Here is a 17,772-nt window from a genome sequence, read left to right as displayed (position 1 = left end):
CTGACCAAACTTAAATAAAGATTTTTATTGTAACTCCTTACATTAGTTGTTTTTTGTTTCTTTATGTGTGTTTAGCATTTGTCATTTCTTTTCATTGGCTTGCTGAATGTCTACTCATTATTCTTCAACATACCACAAAGGTGAAACTTAAGTCCATGCATAAATTTAATTGTGAACTTAATTTTTTTTTAATTTATCCCTTGTTTTGGAAAATGAATTTGGAGTTTAGGACTACACTTTAATGTTTTTTCCTGACTTGTAAAAATAATTGTTAAAATACTTGAAAATACAAAAAATATAAAGAAGAAAATAGTCACCTAAGTATTTGTTAGGTTTTAATTGAAGAAGTAGACTTTGTTGTTGTGAAATGATTTCCGGTAATTAGGTATCTCTAGTCAGTGATGTTTGTGTTAAAATATTGGCCACTTCTACTGATTTGTACTAATAATATCTGCTCATATTACATAGTAACGGTGTAGGGTGTTAGAATGAAGGTGAAATGTTTTAAAGAGATAAGACAAAGTTTGCTTCATTTCCTGTCATGTTAAACATTAAGTATCAAGGTCTATGGAATTGAATGGCTTTAGAATAACTTTTCACATATGTGGTTGAGATGAAACACGATTTTTGCTGAAAGCAAAATATTTTCTCGTTTTAGATATTACTTGTAATATAATCAAGGAACCTCAAAAGTGGAGATAATGACATTTGAAACTGAGGTACAACTTACTTGAAAATAACTCCTATGTTTCTGCTTGTTTAACTGGCATACAAGTGTATCTGGTCTTCATGGTGTATGTAAAATACTGCACTTCTTACCTTTTGATTAACCTTTTGTGCAGTCTTCAAATAAAAAGATCCTACACATTTTTAAATAAATTTGCTTATAAACATTTTGGTTTGTACTAAAATACTAAATATTCCCTTGGTTTTATTAAGTACTGTGGGCTTTAGCTTTAGTTTTTGTTAGGTATATCCTTTTAACTTGCTCAGTTTAAACAAAGATGGAATTTCTCTTCCTTTTGGTGTTACGTAATCATTGGTGTGTGCAAAAAAATTATTCAACTGGTGATAAAATTTTATGACTAAATTTAATAGGCCTGTTATGTGTCATTACCAATTTTCAGATTTCTGTTGAATCTGCATTAATGGATGAATGACTTGGGCAGAGAGGACTTAAGACTGTGCAGAGTCAGTATTCTTCATTTCTGGAATTGGATGCTTTATTTGCTGGTATAACGATGATAAAAGAGGTGGTAAATCATAATCTAGGTTGAGAGAGTGACCTAGATTTGAATGGGTTTGGATCCTGGCTTTACTGTGTGTCTACTTCATGGCTTGGGCCAACTACTTTCTCTGTGGCTCAAGTTTTGCCCTGTAAAGAGCAATAAATAAGTTAATACATGTGAAGCCTCACAGCAGTGCCAAGCATGTAGTGACTGCTAGTAGATGTTCGCCAGTACTGTTGTCTTGAAGTTCCAGTCCTGATAACAAACTGCCTAGGTCACACTACTCCAAATATAAATTTTTATTGTTTGGGTAGTTCCCACCGAAGGATAAAAGATGCTAGCTTTAATTGAATGGATTGTAATATCTTTGATGGAAGAGTGAAAAGCTGCCTGTATTTACTTGCATTCCTTAGTTACAAGTGTGTTTGTTACTCCTTAACGCTGGACAAGTGCGAGTGCCTAAGCATTCTTTTGATGAATCCTGGAAACGGAGAAATGCAGCTTTTGGCAAAAAGTTGCTGAGTACTGCTAAAGGGGTAATTTTATGGGCAGTCAACTTGGATAAAGCCCAAGATTATAAGAAAGTTCCACTGTCTCTACTTGAGCATTATTTCAGAGAGAGTTTACTGTGAAGGTAGCAAAAAAATGCCTTAACGTTTTTTGACATCTATCGAGTACTTACATGGCGGAAACTGACAGGTATTTTATATGCATTATCATTTTTATCATCACCCAATGAAACAGGCACTTGTTATCCCCACATACAGAATAGGAAATGCACTTAAAAGGGTTACATAAAAAGCAAACGGTTGGTAAACGTTGGAGCTGCCCTCCCGGGTGCCGTCATTAAAGCTCCCTGGACAATACCAACCTTAAAGCTGGCAGCTGAACCAGGCCAGGTGCCAAGAGCTGACTGGACGCTGCGCCATTCTGCCTCCCTGCATCTTGAGCAGGAGGGGAAAATGTACGTGAGCTTCTAAGGATGACATCTCACAAGCCGTCTGGACGGTTGCTGTGCTAAATTAAATAATCACGAAATGGTGACGCAGTGATGGAAAAAATGCAGATTACAAAGATTCCAAGTACATAGCTCAAGATGCTAGCTCGCTAAGGTAAGAGGGTTTAGGTAAGCATAATCTCTCGGAAGTGGTTAATTTAGCCCTTGAAGGAAATGATACCAGTTGGTGGACAAAAGGATTGAGACTATTTCTAATAATGTCTGGCACTATTAGAGGATGTACCAGTTCCCATCTCTTCACATAAGATTCAGTGGATACTTACTGCTGGGACCATTTTAATGAGAAAAATACGTACAAGTGCTTGTTACATAGGGCTCACTAGACTTTAGTTCTCTTGGCCTCTCAGCTGTATTTGACGCAACTGAGCACTCTAGTTTCTGGGACACTTTTGCAAACATAATGCAAAGCCATCTTTCTGACAATTTTCTCTCAGATGTTCCTTATTTCTCACTAATAGTGGTTTGTCCCCTGTACCCAATCATTGCCTACTGCTCTTCTCTGATGACACTTCCTTGGGAGTTCATTTATTCCATGATTATAGTGAACACTTCTTACAACGCTGGGTAATGTCATTTCATTCCCTTTGAAGCTGGATCATGAGGGAGATGTAATTTTTAAAAGGACTGTCCCCCTCTTTCACCTCTTCTTTATTCTGGGTCCCTATCTGGCCCATATGTAGCTTGGAATAGGTACGAGGACTCCCTCGAGGCCAGGTGCTGAGCAGCCACTCACCAAAAGCAAGCAATTGTCTTTTCAGTTTTTCCTGTTAGGTTGGTTCTGAATGGAGCCTCCAGGAAAGAAACAAGTGAATACATTCCTTGCATCCAGAAGAATACAGTCATAGTCATTCAGATGTGTAGGGCACTGGGCATAAAGAATATATTAGTATTCATTCCTATGTAATTATAATGTGCTAGGAGCTCTGCATAAGGCAGTAGAACAATATCACTTTGCAAAGCTTATAAAGTCTAGTAGACGAGACAGATGAAACTAGGAATTTTAACATGGTAAGTAGAAAGATATGTAGAACATGCTAAGAGGCATCAAATGCAGGAGATAGGAAGGCTTCCTGGAGGAAGAGAGGTCCAAGTAGAGTGCCACATGGTAGGTTGGTTAACAGAAGAAACTCACTGAGATTTGAATAGAGAAAAAACAAAGGCTTGGAGAGGTGGATACGATGGGTTTGGTTTCGATGTGAAAGTTTTATTAGAGAGGGTCTGTGTGCTCGGGAGACAGGAGAGAGAGACTTTGGAGCTGTCAGCATAGAGGTGATCACTGAAGCCATGGGAGAGACTGGTGTTACCCAGGATGCCCGTGCAGAGGAAGAACCATGGGGAATATATTAAGGGGCAAAGTAAGCCCACAAAGACTGAAGAGTGGCCAGAGATGTAAGGGGACACTGAGATAGAGCATGAAGTCGAGGGACAAGTTCCTTAAGTTCCTTGGAGACTCATGTTCCGGAACAGGGAACACATTCCAGACAGAAGACTGCTGATTCTATCACTACTCCAGACCCTAAGGATTTCTCCTGACCACCATTATCCAAGCATTTCTTTCACCACAGGGGCTATGCTCTAGTTATCTTCTCTGGTTTATTTGGCCCGTCCGCGTATCTCTGCAAAGTCTTAATGGGGGTTCCTTGGCCCTAATGAGTTTTCAATCTACTTGAAAGCTCTTCAGAAGGATTCCCCAGTCTTGTCAACAGTCTCCCCTCCACAACCCTGTAAGTAAGTTCTCTTGCTCCAGTGTTCTCAACAAGCTGCACCGCCCGCCTAGAAACTCTTTCCTTCCTAGCATATTAGGCTATTCTCTTTGATTTACCAAACATCTGAAAATCTCAGCTTTCTACCAGGAAGTCAGCCTGGATGAAATGAGGATGCTTTCAGTTACATTTAACAGAACAATACCTAACTCAGGCTGGCTTAAGCAATAAGGAAAATTTGTCTCACATAGTTGGAAGATCAGAGGTTGAGTGGATTCTAGATTGGTCTCGAAGATGTCCTCAAAAGGCCAGAGTTCTTTCCATCTCTGTTCTGCTGTCCTCAGTGTGTTGGCCTTGCAATCATGCTGGCTCAAAAGGTGGGTGCAGCAGTTCCAGGTATCACACCCAGACACCACAATGTCCAGAGGGAAGAAGGATCCATCTTTGTATCTCTTAGAAGTGAGAATACCTTTCCTAGAGCCACCCAGCAAGTTTCCCTTCACATTTTTGTGGCCAAGATTAGGTCACGTGGACATTCTGAAACCACTGGCCATGGCTAAGACTAATTATTTGGAGTAAAATGAATGTTAGGAATCAATCACTATAACTGGGTTCATGGAAAGAGGTGAAAAATATCAAGTCTATTTTTTTTAATGGTTTAAACAGAATAAGTCTATTCAGCTTTGAAATTCCAGCCATCTCTGATTACCCCACCCAAGTACTTACCCTTTACTCAAATACATCTTGTCAATATTGACAATTAATGATTGTTCGATCTTAATTATTACTCAAATATTTGTAAAACTCCGTATCTATGGCAAACTCCAACCTCTCTATATGCAGCCCTTGGGGATGGTTAAAGCTCTTGGATAATATCATGAAAATGCACTAACATCTATTTGATAAGCATTAAGTCCCTACTGTGTGTCCAACACTGTCCCAGGGGCTAGAGAGAATCAGACAAAGCAAGACCTCTCTCTGGAAGACTAGATCGTGGGGTGTGTCCAGGGGGAAACAGCCAGAGCTGAGGCTGCAAAGTGGGCCAGGTATTGAGGTTCCTATATAGAACTCTGAAAGATTTTGAACTTTGCCCAGTAGGGGATAGGAAGTTGGAAAAAGTTTTAAGCAGAAGAGTCATCCAACCTGTGATTACATGCTCCTCGCCTTCCAGATTGTCCGCAGTCAACCGGAGGAAATCCTTTTGATCTGTGAGACACTGGGACTCTCTGGCTCTCACACACTCATCGCTACAGCTGATCTTCCAGTACAAGAACTTGGCAAGTGTGGCCAGCCCCACGGAAGGGTACGGACTCCTCCCACTGTTTGCACAGAGAACCAAGTTAACCCCCAAGTAAACGAATGATTGATTATTGGCGCCCAGGCAAAACAAAGGGGAACTTTAGAAGCCACGAGAGCAAAAGCACACAAACAGAATGGCCCGCGGGCCTGCAGTTGGGAGGATTCGCACCAAATTCTCGCTGCCGAGATCGAGAGCCCGGGCTGAACGCGGGATACTCTGGTCACCCCACTTTTCACTGACTCCAAAAACATTAAATTCAAAAAAGACAACCTTATCCCCCCAAAACAAAAACGTCAAGACAGAAACTACAGCACCGGGGTGTTCAGATAAACGTCTGAACTGCTGGCGGGATGCGTGCCTGTGAGTTCAGACTCCACAGTCCCGCCCCCTGCCCGGCCCAGCTCCGCCCCGCCCTCGCGCCTGCGCACCGGCGCCCGCGGAGGCGGTGGGCGAGGCGGCCTGAGGCTCCGCCCCCAGCACGGCATGTCAGAGGCGGGGCTGGATCTTGCTCACTAGCCGGCTGCACTGGGCCAACCGTAGCTCGAGAGGCAGTAGTGCGGCAGGATGAGTGCAGACTCAGACCCCGTGGTTATCGTCTCGGCGGCGCGGACCATCATAGGTGAGTGGTCGGCGGACCCGGCGTGGGGTTTGAGCCACGAGCTCGGCCCGGCCCGGCCCGGTCGCGGGGACCCCCGGGACCTCCGGGACCCTCGGCACCCGGCGCCTCGCGCCTTCCTTGGCCCGCCTGCCTTCCCCGCCCACTCCTCGCGCGGTGAGGTCCACTCCACTCCGAGTGTTCTGATTGGATTCTTGGGTAGGGCCACTGCGCCTCCCGGCTCTCCCATTGGCTGGGGAGGCCCCTGATTGGCCAGCCTCTGGAGACGCCACCTCAGCCCTGTGGCCTCAGGGGCGGGGCCGCTGGGTGGTGGGTGCCGGGGCGCTGGGCAGAGGTCGCGTTAGTCAAAGGAGGATTACAGAGAATTGCCCAAATGTCCTTAGTGCTGTATAGATTTCAAAGGCCCGGGGCTCGCGGGAGTGTGGACCCCTCTTGTTAGGAAAGCGTGGGCCGTGCCCATCCGCTCGGATTTGGGGAGTGGATGTGTAGGTTTCTCGCGGGTCCGCGGCTTCCCCGCACGCCCTGGGGGCCGCCTCCCCGGGGTTCGGCTGCTGCGAGGCACCCACGCTCCTCTCTGTGCCCAGACGAGATGCGGTGGGCGCCTGCGCAGGGGGAAAGCACCGGGCCGCCGGTCCTCCGCCGCCCTGGGCGCGCTCTCCATCGCTCTCGCGTTCCCTTCTGTTCTAGGCTCCTTCAATGGTGCCTTATCCACCGTTCCTGTCTATGACCTGGGCTCAACTGTCATCAGAGAGGTCCTGAAAAGGGCCGCTGTGGCTCCCGAAGAGGTATCAGAGGTCATATTTGGACACGTTTTGGCAGCAGGTAACTCCACAGTGACCCCAGCAGAGAGGTCAGGTTGTTGGAAGCAGCCCATTAACCCTCCCCTCCCACGGCCCCCCACCAACACTCAGAAGCTTGTGTTCTTGCCTCCCTACATTTGCTTACGGAGTTCCCTCTGTTAGAATACCTCCTGTCGCCCCTCTGTCAAGCCCCATCAGTAGCTTCTCTCCAGCTTAACACTAAGTGTCTTTAATATACTTTTCCTACATGATCCTAGATCACCGTCCTCCACCGCCTTTTCTTTCTTTAGAAGCAGGGTCAGCCTGACACATGGGAGAGTATGCAGGGCCTTCCGTATTTCCCTAAAGTGTCACACATTCAATAAAAATGTATTGAGTTCCTCTGTGCCCTGCACTGTGCTAGGTGCTGGGGATAGAGCTCCACCAACACAGGTCAGTCCTTGCCCGCATAGGGCTCACTTCTGAGCCGGCAAGGTGGGTTGCCCCCAGACAGGGGCACATCGCCCCTGGAGGGCTGGCGTAGGTGAATCACCAGTGTTCCAGCTCACTTCTGATTCCCACTAGGTTCACAGACCCACGACCACTGAGAATTCCTAATTAGTTATTCTTAACTAGTATCACGCTCATTCAGTAGCATAAATTCTAATTACTCCTAGTGATAATTGGTCACGCTCACTTACGGCCAACTTTTGTCCTTACCTTATCTGAGACCCGGCCCATTTTTCTGTGCATTTACTTTGTAGTTTTGTAGTTCCTCTTCCTAATTCTCCTTTCTCACCTTGTCCTTTTGGGCGGCCTTAAAGTCGAAGCACGCCACTTTCTCCTGACTCTCCAGGGCTTTAAAGCATATGAGTAACTTTACTGGTGGCCCAAAGGTGGCTGCCTTTGGGCCACTCCCTCCTTTCTTCTTCCCAGACCCACGACTTAGACTTACTCTGTTGCCATAGCGTCCTTCACTCCTGGTTTCCGTTTTCTCTTCTGTATCTCACCTCTGTGGTATCTCCACACAATTATAATAAAAATAATAGCTATGTTTATTGAGGGCCTGCGAAGTGCTGGGCCTTTAAAAGCCCTGTGTTTAGTGCTTTCATTAATCCTCTCACGAAGTCTATTGGATCATATTCTCTCCATTTTACGAAGGCGTAAATGAAAGTTTGAGAGATTGAGTAACTTATCCAGGATCACAGCCTTCAACCCACATCTGTCCTACTCCTTAACCCACATCTGTCCTACCTCCTACGCAGGTACCCTCCAGGATCATGTAACTAGTGTTACTGAGCACCTGCTGTGCTCCAGGCACTGTTCTGTCAGCTGGGGGTAAACAGTGTTCATATCAGATGGGAATCCGCAGTCTCATGGACCTCACTTTCTGCTAAATGCTCGACCATTAGTTAATTATGTTCAGCACTACTCTAAGTCCCTGAAGATGGGGATTATGAATAAATACATAACATTTTTATGAAGGAGTTATCTACTTAAATACAGATGTAATTCATTGTAGCGTAAAAAGCAGGAACCTTAAATAATATTAATGTCTTCTTTATTAATTAGTATCCTATGAATTTAATTCAGAGAACATTTATTTATTTATTTATTTATTTTTGGCTGCGTTGGGTCTTCGTTGCTGCGCACAGGCTTTCTCTAGTTGCGGCGAGCGGGGGCTACTCTTCGTTGCGGTGAGCGGGCTTCTCATCGCGGTGGTTTCTCTTGTTGCGGAGCATGGGCTTAGTTGCTCCGCGGCATGTGGGATCTTCCCGGACCAGGGCTCAAACCTGTGTCCCCTGCATTGGCAGGCGGATTCTTAACCACTGCGCCACCAGGGAAGTCCCAGAGAACGTTTTGATACTGTTTTTTTAATAATTTTTCCTGGGACTTCCCTGGTGGTCCAGTGGCTGAGACTCCGCGCTCCCAGTGCAGGGGGCCTGGGTTCGATCCCTGGTCAGGGAACTAGATCCCACACGCCGCAACTAAGAGTTCCCATGCCGCAACTAAAGATCCCGCATACCATAACGAAGATCCCGCGTGCTGCAACTAAGACCCGACACAGCCAAATAAATAAATAAATATTTTAAAATAATAATAATTTTTCCTGTGTCTATTTTCAATCTCAAATTTTAGGCTTCCAGCCTAATCCCAGATTAATAACACCGTGATGAATATAATCTCTAAAGTTTTCTCAGTGACCCATTTGCTAGTTCTTTTCCAACAAACTCACCGAGGAGAGGTGTTCGGTACGGGTATACCTGAAATTTGCAATAGAGCGGCCACTGTATAAACACTGACCTGTTGATAACAGATAATGGCGACTGAAGATATTTGAAACTTTCCACTCCATCCCCTTCTCTGCCACTTTGATTAACTTAAGTATGTGATGTATTTCTTCCCATTCCCTGAAGGAAGTGCCCACAGCTGAATTATAGAAAGGTATTGTCAGTTCTGATTTTGTACATATCTCGTTACGTAACCAGTTAATCATGGTGTGATGAATATTAAGCAAGGAAAGAAGTGCTTCTTAGCAGAGGTTTCCTCTTTTAAGTAACCCTCTTATCCTCCCAGGTGTCTTAAGCCATGATCAAGGAAGCAAACAGCCGTCCGTAGTTAGAAACAGGAATAATGCCCAAGTTCTGCCCTCTTGTTTATAAGGGAGTGTGTGCTTATTCAAGCCCTAGAGAAAGATCAGGAAGAGAGTTCCTTCTTACACTATTAATAACTTCTTTGTGGAGAAGAAGTCTTATGTTCATAAATTTTTTAATTTTTTGTTTCACTTTATTTTTTGGCACACGGCATGTGGGATCTTAGTTCCCCGACCAGGGATCGAACCTGCGCCCCCTGCATTGGAAGTGTGGAGTCTTAACCACTGGACCTCTAGGGAAGCCCCGAAAGCTTATATTAATAAAATATCTGTAGAACAGCACAAGATAATATGTATTCAAGGGTCAGACTGGGACGGGTGTGAGGTCCACACAGGTCTTTGCCTCTGCCGGGAACTTGACTTGGCTTGGCTGGGAAGTGGCAGGAGACCCAGTTGGCAATCTCCTGATTTTGCATTCACTTTCATCCCAACATTTTATCTTTCTCTTTGATTGCTGAGAGGCCTCTGTGTTCCTTCCTCCAGGTTGTGGGCAGAATCCTGTTCGACAAGCCAGTGTGGGTGCCGGAATCCCCTACTCTGTTCCAGCATGGAGCTGCCAAATGATCTGTGGGTCAGGCCTGAAAGCCGTGTCCCTTGCAGCCCAGTCCATAGTGGTAGGAGACGCCAGCATTGTGGTCGCAGGAGGCATGGAAAACATGAGCAAGGTAAGGCCTCTGAAGGGATGGCTCTCGCTGACCTCTCACTGATAAACTCTCGTCCACTGCCATAGCAGGGTAGACCGATGGTATCAGAGCTGGAACCAAACAGGGAACAAGTAAAAAACGCATTGAACCTTGATCCCTGCCTGATTATTAATTATTCTTCAAATTGGATGGGAAATCCAGGTTGAAGAAAAAGCCTATCAACCAGTGTGGCTGGAACAGAATATATTTTTTTCTAAAATGTTACTGGAGCTTCCCTGGTGGCGCAGTGGTTGAGAATCCGCCTGCCAATGCAGGGGACACGGTTTCGAGCCCTGATCCAGGAAGATCCCACATGCCGCGGAGCAACTAAGCCCGTGCACCACAACTACTGAGCCTGCGCTCTAGAGCCCGCGAGCCACAACTACAGAGCCCACGAGCCACAACTACAGAGCCCGTGCACCACAACTACTGAAGCCCATGCACTGCAACGAAGAGTAGCCCCCGCTCACCGCAACTAGAGAAAGCCCGCACCCAGCAATGAAGACCCAATGCAGCCAAAAATAAATAAATAAAATAAATAAATAAAATTAAATGTTACTGAAGCGTAAAATATTTTCTGAATTAAACCTATAACATTAGTCAGTTGATATCCTTCGCTTTAAATTTCTTTCTCATTGTGAGGAAAAGTTGAAAACAGATGATGCCACTTACCTTCCTGCACAGGACAAGGAGTATTCCAGGGACCACATTTTGTTGACCTTTGGTAAGCACAGAACATGGAAAAGAGGACCACTGAGTAGTGCCTTTCTCCAATAGGCTTGCCAGATGGGTTTGGTTTCACCAAGTTCCATCCCTCAAATCGGCACAGTGGTGAAAAGGAAAAAATATATCCCCTGCTTCCTGCAGGAGTTCAGGGTCTCACCTGGGGATCCCGCAGGCAGAGGTCGACTCAGACCCACATTTGCTGAGGCTCAGGAGGAGGCAGGGTGAAAGTAGCAAACATAATCAGAGTGATTCTGACGGGACCGTACTAATAGCTGTGCTTTTAAACATGCAGACATAACAGCCCTTAGTCTTGGTATTATTCCCAATTTACAGGTAAGGAAACTGAGGCCCAGAGCCTGGACTCCAATAGAGATCTTCTGACCCTTAAGTCTTTCCATTCTGTGATAGCTGCTATTGAGTTGGTAGGAGTTAGGAGGATCCCCTACTGAGAAATCTCCCCCTATCAGTTAATTAAGCAACCTGATTTTTCTCACTGTAGGCATTATGTGTCCCATCAAAATAAGTAACACATTGTTACCATCACTTAAGCCCTTTGATGAGCTCTTCATTTAATAGATAACTAGTTGCTTCTTTGGAAAGAGTAAGTGAGCTTTTTAAGGAAATAGGACACAGAATGCATAGGTTTGTTTGATGGAAGACTGGAAATGGGTAGGGAGGAGAGTAATGGGTTTCCAGGAGTAGGAAGGGTGGAGTAGCCTGTTGATTCCAGGGGTCTTCAGGCCCTGGGCCCTGGGTGAGGAGGAACAGGGACTGGAACAGGGGAGACGGGTCCCAAGGGGGACTAGGTGAAGACTGAGGAATCACTGGAGAGTTTTTTTGTTTTTTTAAAATAAATTTATTTATTTATTTATTTTTGGCTGCGTCGGGCCTTCGCTGCTGCTCACAGGCTTTCTCTAGTTGCGGGGAGCAGGGGCTACTCTTTGTTGCGGTGCGCGGGCTTCTCATTGCGGTGGCTTCTCTTGTTGCAGAGCACGGGCTCTAGGCGTGCAGGCTTCAGTAGTTGTGGCACGCAGGGTCAGTAGTTGTGGCACGCAGGGTCAGTAGTTGTGGCTCGCGGGCTCTAGAGCGCAGGCTCAGTGGTTGTGGCTTGCGTACTTAGTTGCTCCACGGCATGTGGGATCTTCCCGGACCAGGGCTCGAACCCGTGTCCCCTGCATTGGCAGGCGAATTCTTAACCACTGCGCCACCAGGGAAGTCCCACTGGATAGTTTTGAGTGGGATCCTAAGGAGAGGACTAGTTACAACCAAGCCTAATGCGTTTGTATTTACTGTTTCCAGGCTCCTCACTTGGTTCACTTGAGGACGGGAGTCCGGATGGGGGATACACCACTAACTGACAGTATGCTCTGTGATGGGCTTACGGATGCATTTCACAACTATCATATGGGCATTACAGGTAAGGCAAACATGGCTGAAAACATACTAACTGTAAAAAGTTTAAAAAAGGTCCTATAATAATCGGCTTTGCAGGTGCTTTCCTCTTTCAGGGCAGGGACCGTGTCCTAATCATTTTGTATCCCTGATGACAGGGATAGTTCCCATTTGATGAACCGAAGTGGGGACGTATTCCCTCTGTCCTTTGTGACTCCTTGATTGTCAGGGAATGTTAGCAGTGGGAGGTGCCTCAGAGTTCTTCTGGATCAAACTCTCACTTTACCATATGACAGAACAGAGCTCACAATAGTGGCTTTGTGGCAAAGGCAATATCAGAGGTAAACTAGTACTTCTGGTACCTAACTCTGTCTTTGTTGCACTACGCAGTCAGGTCTTCATCCATCTAGAAGACTCCTGTGGTCTAGGTGTACTGGCAAAGCAACTGGAAGATCAAAAGAACTCCTGTCTTTACTGCATATAAATGTAAAACTTAAGAACATTTTAAGTTTTGAGTTAAAGAAACCAACCCTGAGAGGTTAAGCATCTTGCTCAAATGTATGGCAGTGGCTCTGGTTCTGTGGGAAGAATTCTTGTGAAAAAGATAAGGAGGGAAAGGGCAAGGTTCCAAGCAGAGGGAACAGTGTGTGCGAGTGCCTGGAAGGGAGGGAGGGCTTGGACGTGTGGGGACAGTGAGAAGTTCAGGGCATCTCTGTCGCTGTGGGACTGAGAGCCGCAGCAGAGACGGCTGGGCATCGCGGGCGATGTGTGCTGTACTAGGGCCCAACGTGTCACAGTTGCTCAGAGTGCCATAGTCCAGCTAACTGCCTCAACATCACCGGAGATGGTCATTAAAAATTTAGCTCCCAAGCCCTTTCCGAGGTGTCATGGACTGAATTGTGTTCTTCCAAAATTCCTATGTTGAAACCCTAATCCCTAGGACCTCAGAATGTGACCTGTACTTGGAGGTGGGGCCTTTTCAGGGGTAATTAAGTTGAAATGAGGCTTTTAGCATGGGCCCTAATTCAATCTGACTTGTATCCTTACCAAAAGAGGAAGAAATACCAGAGATGTGGGCGCAGAAGAAAGACCATGTGAGGATATAGTGAGAAGGTTTCCAAGGAGAGAGCCCTCAGGAGAAAACAAGGCTGCTGGTGCCTTGATCTTGGACGCCTATCCTCCTGAATTGTGGGAAAATAAATTTCTGTTGCTTAAAAAAAAGGATAATGGCTCAGGCCATGATGTAGTAATTAGTAAAGACTAGACCTCCTACTATAAACAAGTATAAGACTGGTCAGAATATATCAACCAACTGTTTTCAAATGTTGGCCAACAATCATGCAAAACTGAGCTTCTTGAAAGAAGGGAAAGACCCACTATAACTAGATTTCTACCTGGGGGTGCTTTCCAAACTTTTTATCTGGGGAAAAGTGGCTTCAAAGAACTGGAGAAGTAGAGATCAGAGTTTGGGGCTGCTCAGATGGCTAAGTTTGTGGGGCAGAGCACTGGAGAGAAGGGAGCCATAAAGAAAAGGAGCTCCAGAAATCTGCCTAAGGGTCCCCTTAAGGCTTTGGCCATATGTTTAGCTATGTATGTTCAGGGCAACACTCTACAAGGCCTAGTAGAAACAGCTTCTAGGAAATTGAATGGAGATTTTGTTTTTTTTGGCTGCTCCATGTGGCATGCCGGATCTTAGTTCCCCGACCAGGGATTGAACCCATGCCCCCTGCAGTGGAAGCCTGGAGTCTCAACCACTGGACCACCAGGGAAGTCCCTGAATGGAGATTTTAGATGGCTGGGGGACATAGAAGTTTTGACCAACAAGAGTAGAGACTCTACTGAACCCACTGGACACTCCATTGACATCTAAGAAAGACCACAGTTTAGGGTAGGGCCCAGGGTAAGGGCTACTCTAGACCCAAACTAATTATCTTAGAAACAAATTTCAAACAAGCTTCTGTTGCGCTTCACAGACACTGTGAAGGATTGCCGCAGAGCACTCTCAGGCCACCAGCGAGCCTGCCATTGTTGGGCCTCAGTGCTTGTTTAAAGGTGAAAAACTTGAGCTACCAAAAGCCAGTTCCTGAAAAGGTTTGGTTTTTGCTTTATTTTTTTTCTTTCACAGCTGAAAATGTAGCCAACAAATGGCAAGTGAGTAGAGAAGATCAGGACAAGGTTGCAGTTCTGTCCCAGAACAGGACAGAGAGTGCACAGAAAGCTGGCCATTTTGACAAAGAGATTGTACCAGTTTTTGTATCTTCTAAAAAAGGTGGGTATATAAGTCATAAAGGTTTTTTTATATATATAAATTTATTTATATTTTTGGCTACGTTGGGTCTTCGTTGCTGCGCGCGGGCTTTCTCTAGTTGCGGCGATCGGGGGCTACTCTTCGTTGCGGTGCGCGGGCTTCTCATTGTAGTGGCTTCTCTTGTTGCGGAGCACGGGCTCTAGGCAGGCGGGCTTCAGTAGTTGTGGCTCGCAGGCTCAGTAGTTGTGGCTCGCAGGCTCTAGACCGCAGGCTCAGTAGTTGCGGCAGGCAGGCTTCAGTAGTTGTGGCATGTGGGCACAGTAGTTGTCGCTCACGGGCTCTAGAACACAGGCTCAGTAGTTGTGGCGCACGGGCTTAGTTGCTCCGTGGCATGTGGGATCTTCCCGGACCAGGGCTCGAACCCGTGTCCCCTGCATTGGCAGGCGATTCTTAACCACTGCGCCACCAGGGAAGCCCAGTCATAATGGTTTAAACATCAACGGGGCTATTTATAAGTAAATTATTAATATTCAAAAGAATAACATATAGGAATGTTTACACATCGTGTCTCAGTTATGTCTTTCAGGTTGCAAAGAAAAGATATATTCAGGATAGATCTGAATGTGAGGTGGGGGAGGAGACATGGGAGGCTGTGTCAGCATCCAGACACTTTTCGCCCAGGGTCTCCACATGGCTGTGTAGATGGAGCGTTTTAGGAGAAACTGGAGAAAGCAGCCGACCTTTCTACACCTAACAGGCTCAATCTCCTCTGAAGCAAATGTCCATTACTTCCTGTTGCTTCTGTGTGCGTTTCATATTTGAGGGTGGATCTTTTGGGGTCACTTAGCTATTCTCTAATATGCAACGCTCTAGTCAAGTTCTGTTACTGATAACTGGCATCGATTATGCCCAGCCTTTATGAGATTGGCTTTGACACCCTAGATCCAGTCAGTCGTAACCAGCCAAGACCTATATGCCCCAAATCTTAGCAACCTTTCATACAAAGAAGTCCCTGTAACTGACTTCCTCAGAAAGGGCTGTCTGGATATGGAAAACATTCATGAAGACAGTGCTAATAAAATGTCTTAACATACAGTAATTTGTACTAGTAGTGTGTACTTTCCTATTGGAATGAAAGTATTTTATAATAAACCTTTTCTTCCAAATGTGAATGCTTCTATATCATGTCTGAGGAACAGTACTAATCTTGGGTAATGATTTTCCCTTTTCTCAGGTCTTACTGAAGTTAAAACAGATGAGTTTCCTCGCCACGGGAGCAACATGGAAGCCATGTCTAAGCTAAAGCCTTGCTTCCTTACAGATGGAACAGGAACTGTCACCCCAGCTAATGCTTCAGGTTAGATTTTCTGAAGGGCAGTTGTGGGAGTATTATCTTCTGCTAGGTCTACGAAGTTAATACCTTTTTAATTTCATCAATTATTTATATACAAATTATTCTAAAACCTTGTTTCAGTTGCTTTAGGAAAAAAATGTAGTTTTGATCATTTGTTTCTTCATATTTAGATTTATGACTTAACCTGTACAATATACTGAAAAATGGATTTGGTTTCCTTGCAGTATCCTAACGAGACACACAAGTGAAAAAGCAAATTAGGGAACTCCAGATTTTATCTACCACCTCTGTCCTTTTCCAAAACCAGGAACTCCCATTACCTCCTATGAGGTTTGGGCTATTTCTTCCATCTTTTCATTAATCTCCCCTCCCCCACTGCTTTAATCTTTCCGCTCTTTGTCCCATTGGAATGTTCTGTGGTCTGTTATATCATCTTGTCAAGAGGTATTAACTTAACCCATGTCCTCAGGTGTTGGAGAAAGTAGACACAGGTATGTAACTTAGTGAGCACTGTTTCGGAAATTAAGACATTCATATTTTACAGGAATAAATGATGGTGCTGCAGCTGTGGTTCTTATGAAGAAGTCAGAAGCTGATAACCGTGGGCTTACACCCCTAGCACAGATAGTTTCCTGGTCACAAGCAGGTGTGGAGCCTTCCATTATGGGAATAGGACCAATTCCAGCAATAAAGCAAGCTGTGAGTTTAATTTCCAATGTTAGCACCTGTCCTTTGTTTTGTTGCTAAGGTCTCTTTGGGACCAGACCAATAACTTGTAAATGCTTATTAACTTCTACCTCCTTCAAACCTTCGCTCAGATCCTTCCCACTCCAAAATGCCAAGACTGAGCTTGACTTTATTTTCATATTTATTCCTATCAATCAGGTTTCATTTGCATTGTCTCAAAAGGAGACATCCTCCCATTGGCCTTAAATGAGCTTATTCATTTAATTGTATCTATAGTGTTCTTCCCTTGCCACAAAGAGCAGCCAGCATGTGGATCATGTGCTTTATAGGGCAACTAGTTCTGCTCTATAACCTCACATACACGTAACAGGTGTTCAGTGGTTCAAATGTGAAGATAGTATAGAATTTCCAAGGGGTGTTTTATCCTTAAACCTTTTAGAATTGGTGTCACCAAGGCAAAATGTGTTACCACTTGGAACTCAAAGTGGCATTTTCAAGAGATCCTTCAATATCATACAGTATATTCTGCTTCTACATCTACAATGAAGAATGGTTCCACTTGAGTTTTTAGACCTCTCTTCCATTAACCTTCCTTTAGGTTGCAAAAGCAGGTTGGTCGCTGGAGGATGTTGACGTATTTGAAATCAATGAAGCCTTTGCAGCCGTCTCTGTTGCAATAGCTAAAGAACTTGGATTAAACCCAGAGAAGGTAAACGTGAGCAAGTAGTCCTGAAGAGAGCTTGCAAATGAACATTCACAATGCAATCTTAATATTGTAAAGAGCAAAACACAGGATGTGTCCCAGGTATTGGCCATACAGTAATGGGTGGATACTAGGTAAGTTCCTGTTGGGACTCAGGAGTTCACTTATTTTATTGCTTCCTAAGGCAAAAAAACTTGTGTGCATTAGTTCACTTCCCACAGGAAGAGGGTATTTTAAGTCTTAAACTAAGGTAGTTAGAATGGATGTCACAAGGGTACAAATCACTTCCTAAGCAACTTGAACTAAAAACTGAATTTGAAAGGGTAGTTTACCAGTATGACATTAAGAGGAAAAAGACAAGTTTGGGATTCTAACTTTATGTCCAGAGAAAAATAAATGATACAAATCTAATTTACCCCTTAGGTCAACACTGAAGGAGGAGCTATAGCCCTGGGCCATCCTCTTGGAGCATCTGGCTGCCGGATTCTTGTTACCCTGTTACACACAATGGAGCGCAAGGGTGGACATCGTGGTGTTGCTGCCCTATGCATTGGGGGTGGGATGGGAATAGCAATGTGTGTTCTGAGAGGATGAAACTGCTTAACAATTAATTATGCTTAAACTAAACTTGAACCTCGTTTCTTTTTAAACTAATAAAATACTAAGTTAGTGAAATCAGAG

The 17,772-nt window shown here is 44.9% G+C and overlaps 1 protein-coding gene across 1 annotated transcript; it reads left to right on the top strand.

Annotated features, from left to right (window-relative positions):
* The first annotated feature begins 5,725 nt into the window (after window positions 1-5,725).
* Window positions 5,726-17,718, top strand: ACAT2 (acetyl-CoA acetyltransferase 2). Its single transcript, XM_061206978.1, has 9 exons — window positions 5,726-5,869; window positions 6,554-6,688; window positions 9,782-9,963; window positions 12,007-12,124; window positions 14,225-14,368; window positions 15,582-15,704; window positions 16,246-16,400; window positions 16,987-17,097; window positions 17,515-17,718. The coding sequence occupies exons 1-9, from the start codon at window positions 5,815-5,817 to the stop codon at window positions 17,683-17,685; spliced, it is 1,194 nt and encodes a 397-aa protein (XP_061062961.1). The 5' UTR covers window positions 5,726-5,814; the 3' UTR covers window positions 17,686-17,718.
* The last annotated feature ends 54 nt before the right edge of the window (window positions 17,719-17,772 follow it).

The sequence above is a fragment of the Eubalaena glacialis genome, chromosome 12, assembly GCF_028564815.1.
Source record: "Eubalaena glacialis isolate mEubGla1 chromosome 12, mEubGla1.1.hap2.+ XY, whole genome shotgun sequence".
Classification (NCBI taxonomy): Eukaryota; Metazoa; Chordata; class Mammalia; order Artiodactyla; family Balaenidae; genus Eubalaena; species Eubalaena glacialis.
This window is presented reverse-complemented; position numbering and strand designations above follow the sequence as displayed.